Below are 15844 nucleotides of genomic sequence, written 5' to 3'. Positions count from 1 at the left end.
AATCAGTGTTCCCAAACCTTGGTTTTTGAGGGACCAAAAAGCCCCTTTCGAATGCACACCACTGACCGGGAGGAATGTTGACATATTTCAAGTACAGAAAGTGAGAAGCACGTTCCTAAAACAAGACGTTCTGACCTAGGCACACTCATTGTTCAAAAGCCTTCCTCGGGCGGAGCTTATGCAGATAAGGTAGCGTGTTCGGCTGGGAGGCAGGCGGTTCCATGCAGATTAAGGGGCGGGGCCTGCATGTTGATGAGTTGGGCTCGCTGCCGACGCGGCTGGGAGCACAGCGGTCCCGCAGCGGTTCCAGCTGAAGTGGCACCCGTCTTTCGCCACCCCTTGTTCCTGGGTCTCTATCCTTGAAGACCGTCCTTGACTTTATCTTTATCCTTACCCGTTTATCCTCCTGCTCCCTGCATCACAGCCCCCGGCATCTGAATACCACTCCTGGCACCCCGCACGGTTTTCCTTTCCCGCCGCAAACCCCGCGACCTCCAGCAGCCCGCCCCCGCGGCCCCATCCCGGTTGGCTGCTTTGGCTGCAGCCTCCTCAACCTTCCCGCTCTCTCAGGGTCGCGCTACTACCACACCAGTGTCTGCCCTCGGACTTCCCGGCTCCCTCCTCCCTCCCCCAGAGCCCCCTCCCCCCGCCCTGGCCGGCCAGCCGGCATGCAGGTGTCTATCGCGTGTACCGAGCAGAACCTTCGCAGCCGGAGCAGTGAGGACCGTCTGTGTGGACCCCGGCCGGGTCCTGGGGGCGGTAACGGAGGGCCAGTGGGCGGAGGGCATGGGAACCCTCCGGGGGGTGGACCCAAGTCACGAGCTGCGCTGGTCCCCCGACCCCCAGCACCCGCTGGGGCCCTTCGAGAGAGCACCGGCCGAGGCACTGGCATGAAATACAGGTATGGGATGGCCAGGCAGCCTATCTATTCGCTTCCCTTTCGGGACCCCTGGGTTAGTCGCCATGACCCCTTCAAACTTAGCTTAAAAGGCCAGTATTCATTTCCCCTCTTCTTTCTGTCTCTGGCACTCCCTCACTCGGTCTCTGTTAGTTCCCCTAACTATGAGACCAAGTTTACTAAGATTGACAGAGTCCTGTCGGACCTAAACAGTGCTCCCGAACTGCCCTCCTTATCCGTAAAAAAAAAGGGGGGGAACCCCTGAATCTCCAGGCTGCTTCCCCCCTCATCCAATGGAGTGTCCTTGGGTTGGCGTCCTGGGGAGAGGAGGGAAGGAAACAGCAGCTCACTCTGGCCAGTTGGGGCGCCTGACCCAGATATTGCCCCCACCAGCCCTGAGGCCAGTCTCCCTCACCCTTTCTAGGGTGAGGTCAGAGCAGGAGAGGGGAAGGGGGATAGACTACATCTTTCATCCCGTGCTCAAAGGCAAGAGTTGGGTGAGAAGGGCTCGAGGGACTGCTGGCCAGAGACTCTCAGAACTCAAAATGGGGTGGGGGGGCACTTCTTGGGAATATGCTGAGGTAATTGATGTGACCTGCCTTTGTCCCAGAAGTATTCAGCCCTCCCCTGTAGCATCCCTGATTAGGAAGTAAAGGTGACTGTTCCATCTGTGCCTTGAGAGGAGTCAGGATTTTTAGTTCAAGCCTCAGAAGTCAATGAAGAGAGGAAGAGACTTTCCCATCAAATCCTCACCAATCCTCACCCACATCGGCCTTTTCTGGGGCTGAGCTCATCTCTGTGCCTAGTCAAACGACTGAACTGGAGTTGGTTTACATCTTTCTATTGTCACCCTTTTAGTGGCATTCTTTGACCGAGGGCCTATTCTCAAACTCACCACAATCAGCCACACTTTTCAAAGCCCACTACTCCACACATCCCAGAGACTGCTCAGACACAGACAGGAATGCACCCAGAAGGAACAGAAGATAGGAATGGAGGTGCCAGACAGTGGCCCTCGAGTTATAATCGATCACACTATTTGTTCACTTGTTCTTTCAATAATACCCTAGGGCCTCTGCTATGGGGGTAGCACTGCCTATCCCATCAGCCCACTGGGTCTGCTGTCTTTGGACTGGGACCCTTGAGGGCTTCTCAGTTCGGAAGGACAGGAGCTGGGGACTGATAATCCAAGTCCCCAGTGGAGGCTTCACCCCTTCCCCGCTGCTTCTGTATCCTGCAGGAACCTAGGAAAGTCTGGTCTCCGGGTGTCCTGTCTTGGCCTTGGTGAGTTAGGAGAGACATTAAAGAAAAGGGGCATTGTTTTATAGTCTGACTCCTGCAGTTCTCATGTGTCCGACTTCTGTCTTGCAGGTACCTGGGTCACATTTGGCTCTCAGATCTCAGATGAGGTATAAGTGGTGGATAGAGGTGGTTATGGGGAAGGGGTAAGAAGAGGAAGAAGTGGATCTGCTTAGGGTTTGGACAAGCTTGGGGGGTATGAGATCTGAGGCTGGACGATGGGCAAAGGAGAGAAAGTCGGGGAACCAGGACTGAAGTGCTGGGTTAGGGTGCAGGGAGGGAAGTAACTGGGGGCAGCCGTTCATCTGTGATGTTTTCTCACCTCCCTAGACAGCAGAAGATGTGCTGACAGCAGCCTATGAACACGGTGTAAACCTGTTTGACACTGCTGAAGTGTACGCGGCGGGAAAGTAAGAACCAGGGTGAAAGAGTCAAGTTAGAGATCTGGGAATTCTGGGAACACTAAAGTGCAACTTTCAGGCTCATAACACCCCCCCCCCCGTGTATTATGGGAGTTGTAGTTCGTAGTTCTCACAACACTTCCCTCTCTAGAGGTCAGCAGACATACTGTGCAGCCACATTAACATAAAGCCAACGATTCTATCCTTAAGATCACAAAGCTGTATTTTCAAACACACAGCATCACATCACGCCTATGACTTGACTTTGGGAGTAGCCAGAATCCAGGGTGACCTACTCTGCCTCTTTATTTGAGAAACATTCTTCTTCAAGATTTAACTCAAATGTCAAATCATCCGAGAAGCATTTCCCCAGCTGCCCAGAGTCATAACCTTCTGTAAGCATCCGTGACACTCTGTCCTATCTTCTGACATAAAGGGAACGACCGCTTTACACAACATTTGCTGCTCAACCCAGAGGCTTCTACCTCCACAGAAGTCATCTTCCCAAGACTCTCCAGAGAGGCCATCACCAAAGCCCTCACAGTTTCAGGGAAGAGGTCAACATAACCTTAAAAAGGATTCAGCCTAAGTGATTAGACGAACAAGGGGCACGCGAGAGCCCCAACACTGCAGAATGTTTCAATACTTTAAGACTTGCCCCAAGTTGGGCCGTAATTGTGTTCTAACGGAACTGTGTCGGCTGGCCATCATGGCACACACCTGCAGTTCCAACGTTGGATGGCTAGGGGAAGAGGGTTGAGAATTTGAGGCCAACATGGGCTACAAACTGAGACCCTCTTTCCCAAAGGGGGAGGGAAGAGGCTATGGAAGCTGGTGAGAAGGATTCACCATAGCCTGGCATTCACTGGCAGAATCAGAGCTGGACTTAGGAAGATACCTGCTGTCTTACAGAGGCAGAGGAAGGGGAGAACAGCCCAGATGATGGGAACCAGAAAAGGCAGTGTCTCCCTGACTCAAGTCCATTTCTCTCACCCCATTATAGCCTACCCCGTAAGCACCCACAATAGGGATTGGTACATAGTTGATAGACAACATGGATGAATGCATAAAAAATTATATGGCTACACTGCTAGCTCAGAAGCCCCTTTCCTTTGTCCAAGACGAATCTGAGACTCCAAATTGGCTCCTGTTTCCCCACTCCCCTTTCTCTCTATTAGAGGGAACAAGCTGGGAGAAGGGGAAGGAGTCGGTCTGTCCTGCAGAGATCAATGTCCTTACCTTGTCTTTGTTTCAGGGCTGAAAGAACCCTAGGGAACATCCTCAAGAGCAAAGGCTGGAGGTGAGACTGGTTTTGTGGGTTACTGGAGATATGATCAACCAAGTATTCCTGCTGGCACTCTCATTCTGTCTTCTCCAGGAGATCAAGCTATGTTATCACCACTAAGATCTTTTGGGGAGGACAGTAAGTAATTGGGGAGAAGGCTTACAAAGAATATGTGGTATATGGGATAGGAGTAGGGGTTGCTCTCCCACGTCATCCCCTGCCCCCCCCCATTCTGCCCGTGAGGATTCATGCCATCCCAGTTTCTCGTAGCTCCAGATAACCCTCATCCTTGACAGTAGCCTTTCTACAGGGCAGAAACTGAGCGAGGCTTGAGTCGCAAACACATCATTGAAGGTGAGGATTGGTGGCTGGCTAGCCGAGGTGGGTGGGCACGGAAGCCAGAGAAGTTGACCATAACCAGGAGGTATGGTCTGAATTTTTAGCAAGTTGAAGGGGAGATATTTACCTTCCCCCTCCCTCCACCTCTAGGCTTGCAAGGATCCCTGGACCGCCTTCAGCTGGAATACGTTGACATAGTCTTCGCCAATCGTTCAGACCCTAACAGTCCTATGGAGGGTAAAACCAGAATCCATAAACCTGACAGCCCTTCAAAACTGGGCACTTTCTCAAACTGGCATCGGGAAGCCAGCCTCCCCCACTCAAAAGTCCCCCAATCTCCATAGCAGAGGCTCAGCTAGGACCTAAACAAGGAAGGAGGTGAAGAAGAGAGATGACTACAGACCTGCCCGGGTCTTGGTGGGGTGGACAGAGTCTAGAGTTCCACGGATCAGACATTGAGGCCTTTTCTCTCCTGTGCACCTAGAAATTGTGAGAGCCATGACCTATGTCATCAACCAGGGCCTGGCCCTATACTGGGGGACATCCAGATGGAGTGCTGCAGAGATCATGGTATGTGACTCTGACTCCCCACCCGACACCCGCTTCCCTTTTCTCGGGACCAGTCCAAACCTCACTGTGCTGAGAAGGAAGACAATGGAAAGGTCGCTCTGACCCTGTCTCCTTTCCACACCAACCCAGGAGGCCTATTCCATGGCCAGACAGTTCAACCTGATCCCGCCTGTGTGCGAGCAAGCGGACAACCACTTCTTTCAGAGGGAGAAGGTGGAGATGCAGCTGCCCGAGCTCTACCACAAGATTGGTGTGCAGACCCCCATCCCCACCTTTCCCGTTTCACTCATGACATAGGTCCCTGTCCCACACCAAATCCTCTTGCTCTTAGGTGTTGGCTCGGTTACTTGGTCTCCCCTGGCGTGTGGCCTCATTACTAGCAAGTACGATGGTCGAGTTCCAGATACTTGCAAGGCCACTGTCAAGGTGAGATTTGGTGGCTCAGGGAGGCAGGTCTGGGCTGCCTAGGCTGCTGTGTGGTCAAGAAGGGAGTCGGGCCTTGACTGAGTCTCCTTGGTCTCCAGGGGTACCAGTGGCTCAAGGAAAAAGTGCAGAGTGAGGATGGCAAGAAGCAACAAGCCAGAGTCATGGACCTTCTCCCCATCGCTCACCAGTTAGACTGCACTGTGGCCCAGCTTGCGATAGGTGAGACCCTGCAGGGGCCTGCCTCCCTGCGAGACTTCCTACACCTATCTCTAGTGGAGGGCGTCCCAGGACAGGACCCTCTTCAGACACTTCTGGACTCCGAGTGCCCAAGCTGATCCACATCAGTTTCTTTTCTTTTTCCTCCTCTGGTTCCAGCCTGGTGTCTCCGAAGTGAGGGTGTCAGCTCAGTCTTACTGGGGGTGTCCAGTGCAGAGCAGCTGATGGAACATCTGGGCTCCCTACAGGTGAGTTGGCGATTCAGACTCCCCTCACCTGAGAGTCAAAGCCATACTGTCTATCCCTGAATGGACTGAAGTGATCACAGAGCTGTCCCTGCAAAGTCCAGGGAGACAGGGCCAAACCTCTGAAAACTTTCTTATTGGGTCCCACTGTGGCCTTCATCATGCCCTTCCTCAGTGTCCCAGCAAAAACTGTCCTTTTCATTGCCCATTCTCAAGGTGCTGAGTCAGCTGACGCCGCAAACGGTGATGGAAATAGATGCGCTCTTGGGGAACAAGTCGCATTCCAAGAAATAGTTCTTTGGGGGCGCGGGGACCCAACGCGGAGTGATTGCACCTGCCGGAAAACCTCTTTCGAGCAATGGGCCCTCTAGTGCCGGATCTCTCCTCCCAGCCCCCAACCCTGCTCCCACGCAGCGGCAGAATCAGGGTAGCCCCGCCCACCAACGAGTCCCGGCTTCGAGTAGCGATTCGCATGAACAAAGCCATATCCTTTCGCCTTGGGGCTTGAGAGAGAAAGTAGATCTCCCACCCACCCTCTACGCCCCTGCTGTGTGTCCTAGGGCTAGGCCTTCTCGCTAATCCCGGGCATGAGCCGTCTTCTCTCAGACATTTGGCCTCGCTCGTTTCTTTTCCTTATTGCCAAAACCCAGAAAACGTCCAGAAAAAAAAAAAAAAAGAAACATTGAGAGTACCTCAAAAATGGGCCTTGAAATGTAATCAAGGTGGCAAGAACCTAGTGAGTTATTGTGTTAACTGGAACACGGGAAACGGGCCATACTTAGTAGTATTTGTTCAATAGAAGCCGGGCTGGTCCTGGCAGAAAGTAAATGATAATCTTTGGGAAAACCAGAATCCTGCCTCCTGCCTGGAAGTGGAGGACTTAAATCTAGAACTAGGGCCACACTTTGTGCTTGCAGAGAGGGGATAAAGGTGGGGAAGACAATGTTGCCAAAGGCAGAAAGAAATCTGATGGCTGTATCCCAGAAATGGCAAGGTGATCCTTAGAAAACAAAGTGATTAGGGGGATATAGAAACGTGAGGTTGTCAAGGTCTGGGGGCAAACCCAGGCTTGAACTGGATTTAGTATGCAGCGTCAGAGGACTACAGTCTTCTTCCTGGCAATAAACCTAAAGCAATAAAGACGGCCCCTCTGCTGTAAGACTTCCCAGGGAACTGTAAATAAAGTCTCAGCTTGATCCTCACTGTGTTTCAGATTGCCTGGCTGAGGGTGGGGCTTTCGGGGCACCAGCTCAGGTAACCTTTCCTCTTTGTTAGAAGGCTCTCAAGGCTGGTTTCCTCTCCACTCGTGTGTGGTTCAGGCATCAGACCCCTAGTTATGGTTCTCTTGGAAGATCTAAGCACCAGGTACCCCTGGCACAGGCCCTTTCCCCTTCTTTAGAACCTGGTGCTGCGCCTTCTTTTCTTCCCAATGAAAGCTGTCCTTGATAACACCTTTCACCTTTCTTTACCTTTTTTGTTTTTTTGTTTTTTTTTTTTATTTCTTATTGGAGGTAGGGTTTCTCTGTGTAGCCTTGGCTGTCCTAGAACTCACTCTGTAGACCAGGCTAGCCTCAAACTCAACAGAGATCCAGCTGCCTCTGCCTCCCGAGTGCTGGGATTAAGGGTGTGTGTGTGTGTGTGTGTGTGTGTATACACATTGCCACAGTGCTCTTGCGGAGGTCAGAGGACAACGTTTGGTTCTCTCCCTCCACTGTGTGGGTTCTAGGGGTCAAACTCAGGTTGCCATTGGTGGCAGCAGTCTTCACCTGTTTAGCCATCTTAGCCTGCCCACCCTTTAGTTTTTATTTTATGTGTGTGGGTGCTTTGCCTGTGTGTATAGTTTATGCACCGCTTGCATCCTAATGGCCACAGAGGCCAGAAAAGGCCTTGGATTCCCAGGGACCAGAGTTAAAGAGTTGCAAGCTGCTCTGTGGGTGCTGGGAACTGAACCCATGTCCTCTGCAAGAATAGCCACCTCTCCACCACCGCCTCCACCTAATTTTGGTTTGTTTATTTATTTATTTATTGAGACAGGGTTTCTCTCTGTAACAGTCGTGGCTGTCCTGGAACTAGCTCTGTAGACCAGGCTGGCCTCGAACTCACAGAGATCCGCCTGCCTCTGCCTCTCAAGTGCTGGGATTTTTATTTTTTTAAGAGGTTTTATGTGTATGAGCATTTTACTTTCATTTGTATCTGCACACCACATATGTGCATGTGCCTAAAGAGGACAGAGAGGATGTCAGATCCCCTGAAACTTAAGTTATAGAGGACTGTGAGGCACTTGTAGATGCTGGTAACCAAGTCCAGGTCCTTTGCAAAAGTAGCCAGTGCTCTTGACCACTGAGACACACACACACACACTTCTGGTCTTTCCCTCATCTTGCATCTTCAGGTGCCCAGAAGTGAAGCAGTTTTGTTGTGGCTGGATGGGAAAGGTCCCAGGGGGTGTGGTTTTGAGATGTGATAGGGTAAGAAAAGAGGGAAACCGAGAGGAAAGGAGTCAGAACTTGCAAGGGAAAGCAGGGAAAGGTTCCATGGGAAGGCAGCAGAAACAGAGTCCATTGACGCCCCTGTCTCCTTCCTCTATGGACTGATTTCTTGGAGGGAAGGAAGTGGGCGGAAAGTCACAACCTGCAGGGATCACAAGGGCAAGGGAGATGACTTCTGCCACCTTAAATATAACCTCAGCGGCTCCCTTCTTCCCTGCTCCTCCTGCCTCCACCCTAAGCTGGGAGTGCAGAGTGGAACCCATTTCCCGGAGACTGAGCAGCCTGCCTTTACTGACTGGATTAGCAACCATCAGGATCCACTAATGAGCACTTACAGCCGCCCCTTTAGTCTCCCACTCATTCTGGAAGACGGCAGACCAAGGGGAAGTGTATGACTAAGCTATGATTAGTTCTTCTGTGACAAACATACAAGAATTTATCAATTTAGAGCAGTACTCTCCTTAAATAGTTCCCGCGGAGAGCAGTGTGCTCCTCCTGGTGCTGCCTCCCTAATGCTCAACGGTTTTGTTTCTTCTTTTCCTTCTTCTGTTCCACACATTTTAAAACCTCCCCTTAGAATTACCTCGAGGCAGTTTAGAAGTCCCTTGTAAACAGAACCTTTATTGTCACACATCCTTGTCTGTAAACATTTGCTATATTTCTCAACCACCTTATTGATAAATTCAATGAGTATTCTGGGCATCAGTCCTTCTGTGGTGGGCACAGGGATATGGAGCTGCCTTCGTGGAGTTTGCTGCTGAGAGAGACAATCACATGGCCACTGCTCCGGTGCAAACTGCTGTTGTCCAATGTCCAGAGGGAAGCACACGGGGTTAGCAGCGTCTGGAGTGGGCATGTGACATGGGAGGCAGCCCGGAGAGGAGGTATTGACAGCAAGAGTGAGGGGAGTGAGGGCCTAGCAGAACAAGGGAACATGCGCACTGTATCAGACAGCTTTCTGTGCGGAGACAAAATTCCTGAGGTAAACAAGCAAAAAGGGAAAGTTTATTCCAGCTTAGGGGTTGTTTGCAGCACACGGTTGCTCGGCACATTTGCTTTTAAACCTGTGGCAGACCATCATGGTGGATAAGATGCTCACTTTATAGCAGCTGGGAAGCAGAGACCCTTTCAAGACCACACCCTGTAACCTAAATTCTAACAGTTCCATCCCCTCTCCAGTGTACCATCACCTGGGAAGCAAGCCTTCGACACATGGCTTTGCATCCACACCATAACAGAACCCAACAGTCTCTGAAGCCCGAGTGTCCACAGAGAAAACGAGTAAAATGTGGGGCACACTGAGGTCAGGGCACACAAGGCCTTCTGGGTAGTATCTGTTTCGATTACTTGTTGATAAACACACAAATCATCCCAAAGTCTAGTGACTTGAAACAGCTTTTAAAAGTGAATTTGAGGTGAGGAGAGCTAAAGCGATGACTGAACAGTTAAGGTGCACAGTGCTCTTGCAGAGGACCCACGTCTTTTGTGGCTCCTCAGGTGTCACACCCCCAAAACTCTAGCCCCGGGGTAGCATCTGACACCCTCTTTTGTCTCAGCAGGCACCTGCATGAACACACACACACACACACACACACACACACACACGGAGGGAGGGGAATTAAAAATAATTAAAAACAAATGCGTAACCAACTTACACATTTTTTCATGGTTCTGTGGGCTGATTGGGAGTCCCTCTGCTGTTTCACTTGGCCTCCTTCATGTGGCTGTATTTGCTAAGCAGGCTAACTAGGCAGGAATATTCCAAATGGCTTCACTAGCTTGTCAGGCAATCAGCACTAGCCATTGCCTGGAGTGCATCCATTTCCCTCCACAGGGCCTCACCTCCAGTGCTTAGGTCTAACCCTACTGCCTTCTATGGTGGTTTGAGGGCAGCCTTCCAGCAGACAGAAGGTGCAGTGGTGTGGAAGACTAGGCTCCAGAACACACACATGATTTCTGCCTCGTGCTATTAACTGGTCAAGGCTGGTCACAAAGCCATCCTCCTCTGCAGAGATAAGGAAGTAGATTGCTTTTGTTTGGAAACAGCCTCACTATGTAGTCCAGGTTGTCCTCAAACTCAAAAACAGTCTCGGCCTCCTCAGTGCTGAGGTTACAGTTATGGCCACCATGTTTAGTGTAGGCCCTGACTGATGATGCAGTTGCAAAGGATCTGGATGTCATTCAATACTCACTACCTTAAAAGATTTTAAATGGGAGCAGAAGCAGCGTTGGGCCGAATGTGATTGGTTTGAGATTGGAGAGCTTTCTGTAAATAACATGCAGGGGAGGCCTGCAGAAGGCCTATGTGTTTGTGTTCATTGGATAGGGAGGTGAGAGATGACAACAGCTTGGACCAGGAGGATGAGCAAGAAGTGGAGATGAGTAGGTGGATTAGCTATTAAAGGGAGAAATGACCTTGGATAATAAAGGAAGGTGAAGGGAAGGAGAAATTAAGAATATTACCCAGGGTTATGAGCTAGCCAAGAAAGGGAAGGAAAAACTGGAAGATAGTCTGGCCTAGAAATGGGAGCTCATCAGTTTGGGTTCTTGGTGATAAGGCTGTGGAGCAGGTGACAGGATAGTATAAATCATGGCTTAGAGGGACCCTTGGCAGTGACACACTCCAGACTCCTTTTATTCTACCTTCGATGATTAAGATTTGGGTTGGGGAGATGACTCGCTGGGTCAGGCGCTTGAAGGCAAGTGTGGGAACCTAAGTGCACATCCACAGACCTCACATAAACTGAGTGTAATGATGCAAGTGTCTGTAATCACATTTCCACCGCAGTGGGTGGGAAGTGCATACAGGAGAAGCCTTCGAATCCCAGACGCTTGTGGGCCGGCTATCTTGGCATACAAATCTGTGAAATTCTGTCTTTAGCAAGGTAAAGAGTTAGTTAGGCTGGGCATGGTGGCACACACTTTTAATCCTAGCACTCTGAGGCAGAGGCAGACAGATCTCTTTGAGTTTGAGGCCAGCCTGGTCTACAGAGTTCCAGGCCAGTGGGGCTACACAGTAAGACTCCACCTCCAGAAGGGACACACCCACTACACAGTAACAACAGGAAAAGCCAAGCAAGGTGAGTGTGAGGGAACCTGAGGTCATCCTCTGATCTTCACACATTGCCATAGCGTGAATTACACACAAGAACCCACACACATTCTTACATCGACATACATACAAGCACACAGACTACAATTTACCATCATTTGAAGTTTGTTTTATGTGTATTGTACATGTATGTGTATGATTTCCAGGTGTGTGCAGGTGCCTGAGGACTCTAGAAAGGATCTAGATCTGAAACTAGGGTTACAGGCAATTGTGAACTGCCCAACATAGGCGCTGGGAACTGAACTCAGGTCCTCTGGAAGAGCAGCAGGTGTTCTTAAGCACTGAGCCACCTTGCCAGCCCCCTAAAGATATTTTACTTTTTATTTATTTATTTTTGGTTTTTCAAAATACTCTGTGTAGCAGTCCTGGCTGTCCTGGAATTCACTTTGTAGATCAGTCTGGCCTCGGACTCAGAGATCTGCCTGCTTCTGCCTCAGAGTGCTAGGATTAGAAGTGTGTGCCACTATGCCCAGCCTAACTAACCCCTTACCTGGGATTAAAGGTCCTGGAAGCTGAGGTAGGAGGACTGCCATGAGTCTGAGACCAGCCTAAGCTACACAGTGAAGTCCCAATTAGACCGGAATAAAAATTACTTTGCTAGGCACAGTTCTGAATGCCTTTAATCCCAGCACTTGGGAGGCTGAGGCAGCCAGACCTCTTGTGAGTTTGAAGCCATCCGGAACTACACACAGAGCTCCAGACCAGCCTAGGGCTACGTAGTTAGACCCAGTCTCAAAAACAAAACAAAATAAAGATTATCCTCTAGGTTAACCTTACAAAACAAAACAAGCTCGACCTTACCTGTGATGAACCAGAAAATGCTATGCAGATAGAGAAACCCATCTTGGACTAACCAAGAGATGGTGTATGTGAAATACTGGGTACCCCAGAAGTTCAGTGAAGACAAAGCAGGCTTGGAGCCAAGGACGATCAGGACAGTGACTGCTGTTGCTTGTCTGGTGTTTACAGTGTCCCAGGCGTCATTTAAACACCTTATAAACACAAGCTCTTTCGAGCCTTACTATTATTATCCAGATTTTGTAGATGAGGAAATCAAGGCCCAGAGAAGTTTAGTAACTTGCCTGTGATGTCACAACTAGGCTCTGTATTGCAGCCAGCTGTGTCAAGACTGTGTTATTATCCTCCGCAACAGAACCTGGGCTCCAAGTGCAAGAGAAGTTGAGAAGGCAGCTTGGGTGTGGGTGCTAACATCGGGAGGGAATGTGGGTTGTGAGCACCATGTCCTGTTTACCTGTGCAAGAAGTCAGACCCCTGAGTCAGAAGTCATGCAGGGCTGCTTTGCTTCAACCATCATCCCGTGTGGGTGTCCAAGCCTGGATACTCTGGAAGGAAAAGATTCCCAGCATTCCTAAGGCCATGCTCCTGGAACCTAAGTCCCTCCTTAGGCTGAGATGTTAGCTGGAATCAACTCTCTGAGGGAGGATGAAATTTAGGGAGCCTTAGGAGAACCCAAGAGGTCATGTATAAAAAAGGGAGGTGAGAGCCGCATCAATTACGGCTGGGCAGAATCCAAACATCCAGAGAACCAATTAAAACTGGGCAGAACCAACAGTAAACCTGGCATATGTAGCCTGTTTGTGGGGGGTTGAGAAAGAGTGTGAGCACGTGACAGATGGGCTACTTGAGACTTGGGCCAGCGACTGTGTGCAAGAGGGGACCTGAGGATCTGCTCCATTTTAACGATGGCACTGGTGTTTTGCTGTGGGTGAGAAGTTTGCCAAGGGGGCAGTGGGTGGAGCGTGTCCCCCTTTCCCTGGGGCAGTTGTGGCATCGTGTGGGCATTCACCTCACTGTGTCCCCACTCGCATTCCCAGCCACACGCCTCCACCGCCCCAGACGCGTGCCACGGAAGGGAGCGGCTGATCTGTGCGTGACGCATCCAGGGTGGGGCCTCACTATTAAAAGGGGACAGAGGCGGCGGCGCCGGCCCCAGGCCCAGCCTAGGCCCAAGGAGGGCCGCTTGTTCAGTCTCCCAGCCGCCGAGGGATTGACGTCGTTGGGTCACAGCGGCCAGGATGCAGCTCCTGATGAGGGTGCCTTCTCTTCCCGAGCGGGGTGAGCTGGACTGCAACATCTGCTACCGACCCTTCAACCTTGGGGCCCGCGCTCCCCGCCGCCTGCCCGGCACGGCGCGCGCCCGCTGCGGCCACACACTGTGCACCGCTTGCCTGCGCGAGCTGGCGGCGCGGGGCGACGGTAGCCGCCCGGCCGCGCGCGTGGTGCGCCTGCGCCGCGCTGTCACGTGCCCGTTCTGCCGCGCGCCTTCCCCGCTCCCGCGCGGCGGCGTCTCGGAGATCGCGCTAGACCCCGACTTGTGGTCACGGCTGGAGGAAAAAGCGCGGGCTGAGCGGGAACGAGACCCGATGGGGAGCCCGGCTAAGAAAAGCGGAGACAACGGAGAGGACGACGACGACGGGGAAGACGAGAGCGCGAAGGGGGCGGGACCTACAAGTGCGGGTTGGCGCGCGCTTCGCCGGATCGTGGACAGGGTCCTGGCGCCAGCGCGCCGCTTGCGGCGTCCGTTGCCTAGCAATGGTGAGGGGCCGCTTAGGGAGGATGCTGGGCACAGAGCGCCGAAGAATGCTGGGTCAGGTTGCATCCTCCTGTTGCCACTAACCCTTCTTCTTTCCTCCAGTGCTCTACTGTCCAGAGGTCAAGGACATTGCCCACATGACCCGTTGCACGCTGTAACCGAAGAACCTGGGAGCTGTGGCAGAAGGCTGGTGGGAGTTGCATCTTCGGGCATGCTCTCATACAAAGGGTTGATGTCAAGACTACCCTCTCTGATGCTGGAATTGGTACGTTCGTGATGGAGTTGAACGGAAAGTACCCTAGGTGGCGTGAATTTTGAGCGGCGGAGGCTCCTAGACTGTGCCGGCTTTACATTGTATTCAGGATGGAAGTGGCCAAAGGATAATAATACAAAGCATACCATAATGTGGGAAGAAAACATACAAAAGCTTTGGCGTTTGTTCAGGGAGGCTGTGGTGTAAGATCCCATTTTAGCAGTGGTCAGTGGTTGGAAATGTTTACTTAAAAAAAAAAAAGACAGGATAGGGGACAAGCTAATTATCATGCGAATCTCGCCTATCTGGTTATGTGTGTATGCTGGCATGCCATCTTCCCACTCTTGGTTCCTTGTTCCAGAAATTACTGAGTTGCCTCCCTGATTATGATTGGAAGCCTTGCTTCAGCTTGATAAGGCAGGTATGAAAATGTCCAAGGAGTGTTTATATGAGGCCTTAATTAAGGCTTATCAAGGATGGGTGAGCCATTTGATAAAGGAATCAGAATTTAACCTTATCTGTTATCTTTAAAGACTCTGTAGCAATATTAAAAAAATAAGATGTTCACATAATTTTAAGTTTGTGTCCCATGATAGGACATTGCTTATTTTATGTGATTCGTTCTATTTTAAAGTCCTGTAAATATCTTACCATAGACTTAAAATCAAGGCCAACAGTGTTGGTCTCACAGCTTGCTAGAAGTGCAGAATTTCAGGACCTCAGTCCACATTCCCTGACTCCATTTTCAGAATCCCAGGTGATCTCTGTGTATATAAGTTAAGAAGCACTGGTTTAGATCTTCGTCACTCTGGGATGTCATCATCATCTGTGGGTGGAACATTTAACACACTATGACACACTGCCTTAAAGTTCTGAAGTGACATTCTATTGTGGAAGGAAACTTTTTCTGAGCTAAAAATGTGAATTGACAAGAGGCCTCAGTTTTCAGAGGTCTTTAAGAGCTTTTTACTGACAAATAATAATGTATCTAGTTGTAGAGTGTAAACCTGTTTTAGGAATGTCTTGTCATTTGCCTGTTCTTAATGTCAGCTTAAGTGTTCCCTTTTGGAGGCCAGCGCGCATCTGCTGTGATGGGCCTTTTTGTTACATTTCTGTATGTGTGCTGTCAGAGTGAATGCTACATTAATCTTCTAATGTTTTGTTTTGAGTGTTTCCAGAGTGTAAACGCCAAATGACTATCTCCAGAGCCAACAGCAGTGTTAATGTATATGTACTCAAAAAATGTTTGCTGAATTTACCCATTTTTATTGTAATAGTTTGGAGAATAAAGTATCTGTGCTTACTCAACCTGTGGAAGGCTCTTACTGAATTGTATTGTCTCGCAGTTTAAATCCTTCACAGATGACACCAGACTGACCTGAACCTTTCTGCTTCACAGTGGAATTGAACCTGTGGAGCAGTAGTGACCTCTACTGACTCTGTGGGGAAGCAGTGACTTGGAGGTGGAAAACAGTTTCAGTGTTAGGCACCTCTCCCTCTCTGCCTGCCACTTAGCATTGTGGCCTTAGGGATCCTGCTGCTCACCAGCTCCACATTGAGCTCGTGATGTGGTTGGTACTGGGAAGGTCTTCCACACTCGGAAGGCAGAGGCAGGTGGATGTGAGTTCCAGCCAGGGATACACAGAGGGACCCTGCCAGTGGCAATGGGGGTGTATGTGGCTGCTCCTTTGATTCTTGAATGGTTCAAGAGATCAAAGCCAGCCTTGGCTACAAAAGAAGTTCCAAGACAGCCAGGG

General features: G+C 50.6%; 2 protein-coding genes across 2 annotated transcripts; both read left to right on the top strand.

The window, feature by feature from the left end:
• Nucleotides 1–265: 265 nt before the first annotated feature.
• Nucleotides 266–6899, top strand: Kcnab3 (potassium voltage-gated channel subfamily A regulatory beta subunit 3). The gene is made up of 14 exons (XM_041665806.1): nucleotides 266–901; nucleotides 2139–2182; nucleotides 2270–2307; nucleotides 2528–2607; nucleotides 3854–3898; nucleotides 3977–4021; nucleotides 4194–4237; nucleotides 4373–4459; nucleotides 4707–4792; nucleotides 4922–5042; nucleotides 5124–5218; nucleotides 5317–5437; nucleotides 5594–5682; nucleotides 5896–6899. The coding sequence occupies exons 1-14, from the start codon at nucleotides 669–671 to the stop codon at nucleotides 5971–5973; spliced, it is 1206 nt and encodes a 401-aa protein (XP_041521740.1). The 5' UTR covers nucleotides 266–668; the 3' UTR covers nucleotides 5974–6899.
• A 6216-nt stretch (nucleotides 6900–13115) lies between these two features.
• Rnf227 (ring finger protein 227) lies at nucleotides 13116–15395 on the top strand. Its single transcript, XM_041664806.1, has 2 exons — nucleotides 13116–13836; nucleotides 13937–15395. The coding sequence occupies exons 1-2, from the start codon at nucleotides 13317–13319 to the stop codon at nucleotides 13990–13992; spliced, it is 576 nt and encodes a 191-aa protein (XP_041520740.1). The 5' UTR covers nucleotides 13116–13316; the 3' UTR covers nucleotides 13993–15395.
• The last annotated feature ends 449 nt before the right edge of the window (nucleotides 15396–15844 follow it).

Source organism: Microtus oregoni, unplaced genomic scaffold, assembly GCF_018167655.1.
Source record: "Microtus oregoni isolate MIOR12 unplaced genomic scaffold, Mior012 000015F_ref0000493, whole genome shotgun sequence".
Taxonomy (NCBI): domain Eukaryota; kingdom Metazoa; phylum Chordata; class Mammalia; order Rodentia; family Cricetidae; genus Microtus; species Microtus oregoni.
This window is presented reverse-complemented; position numbering and strand designations above follow the sequence as displayed.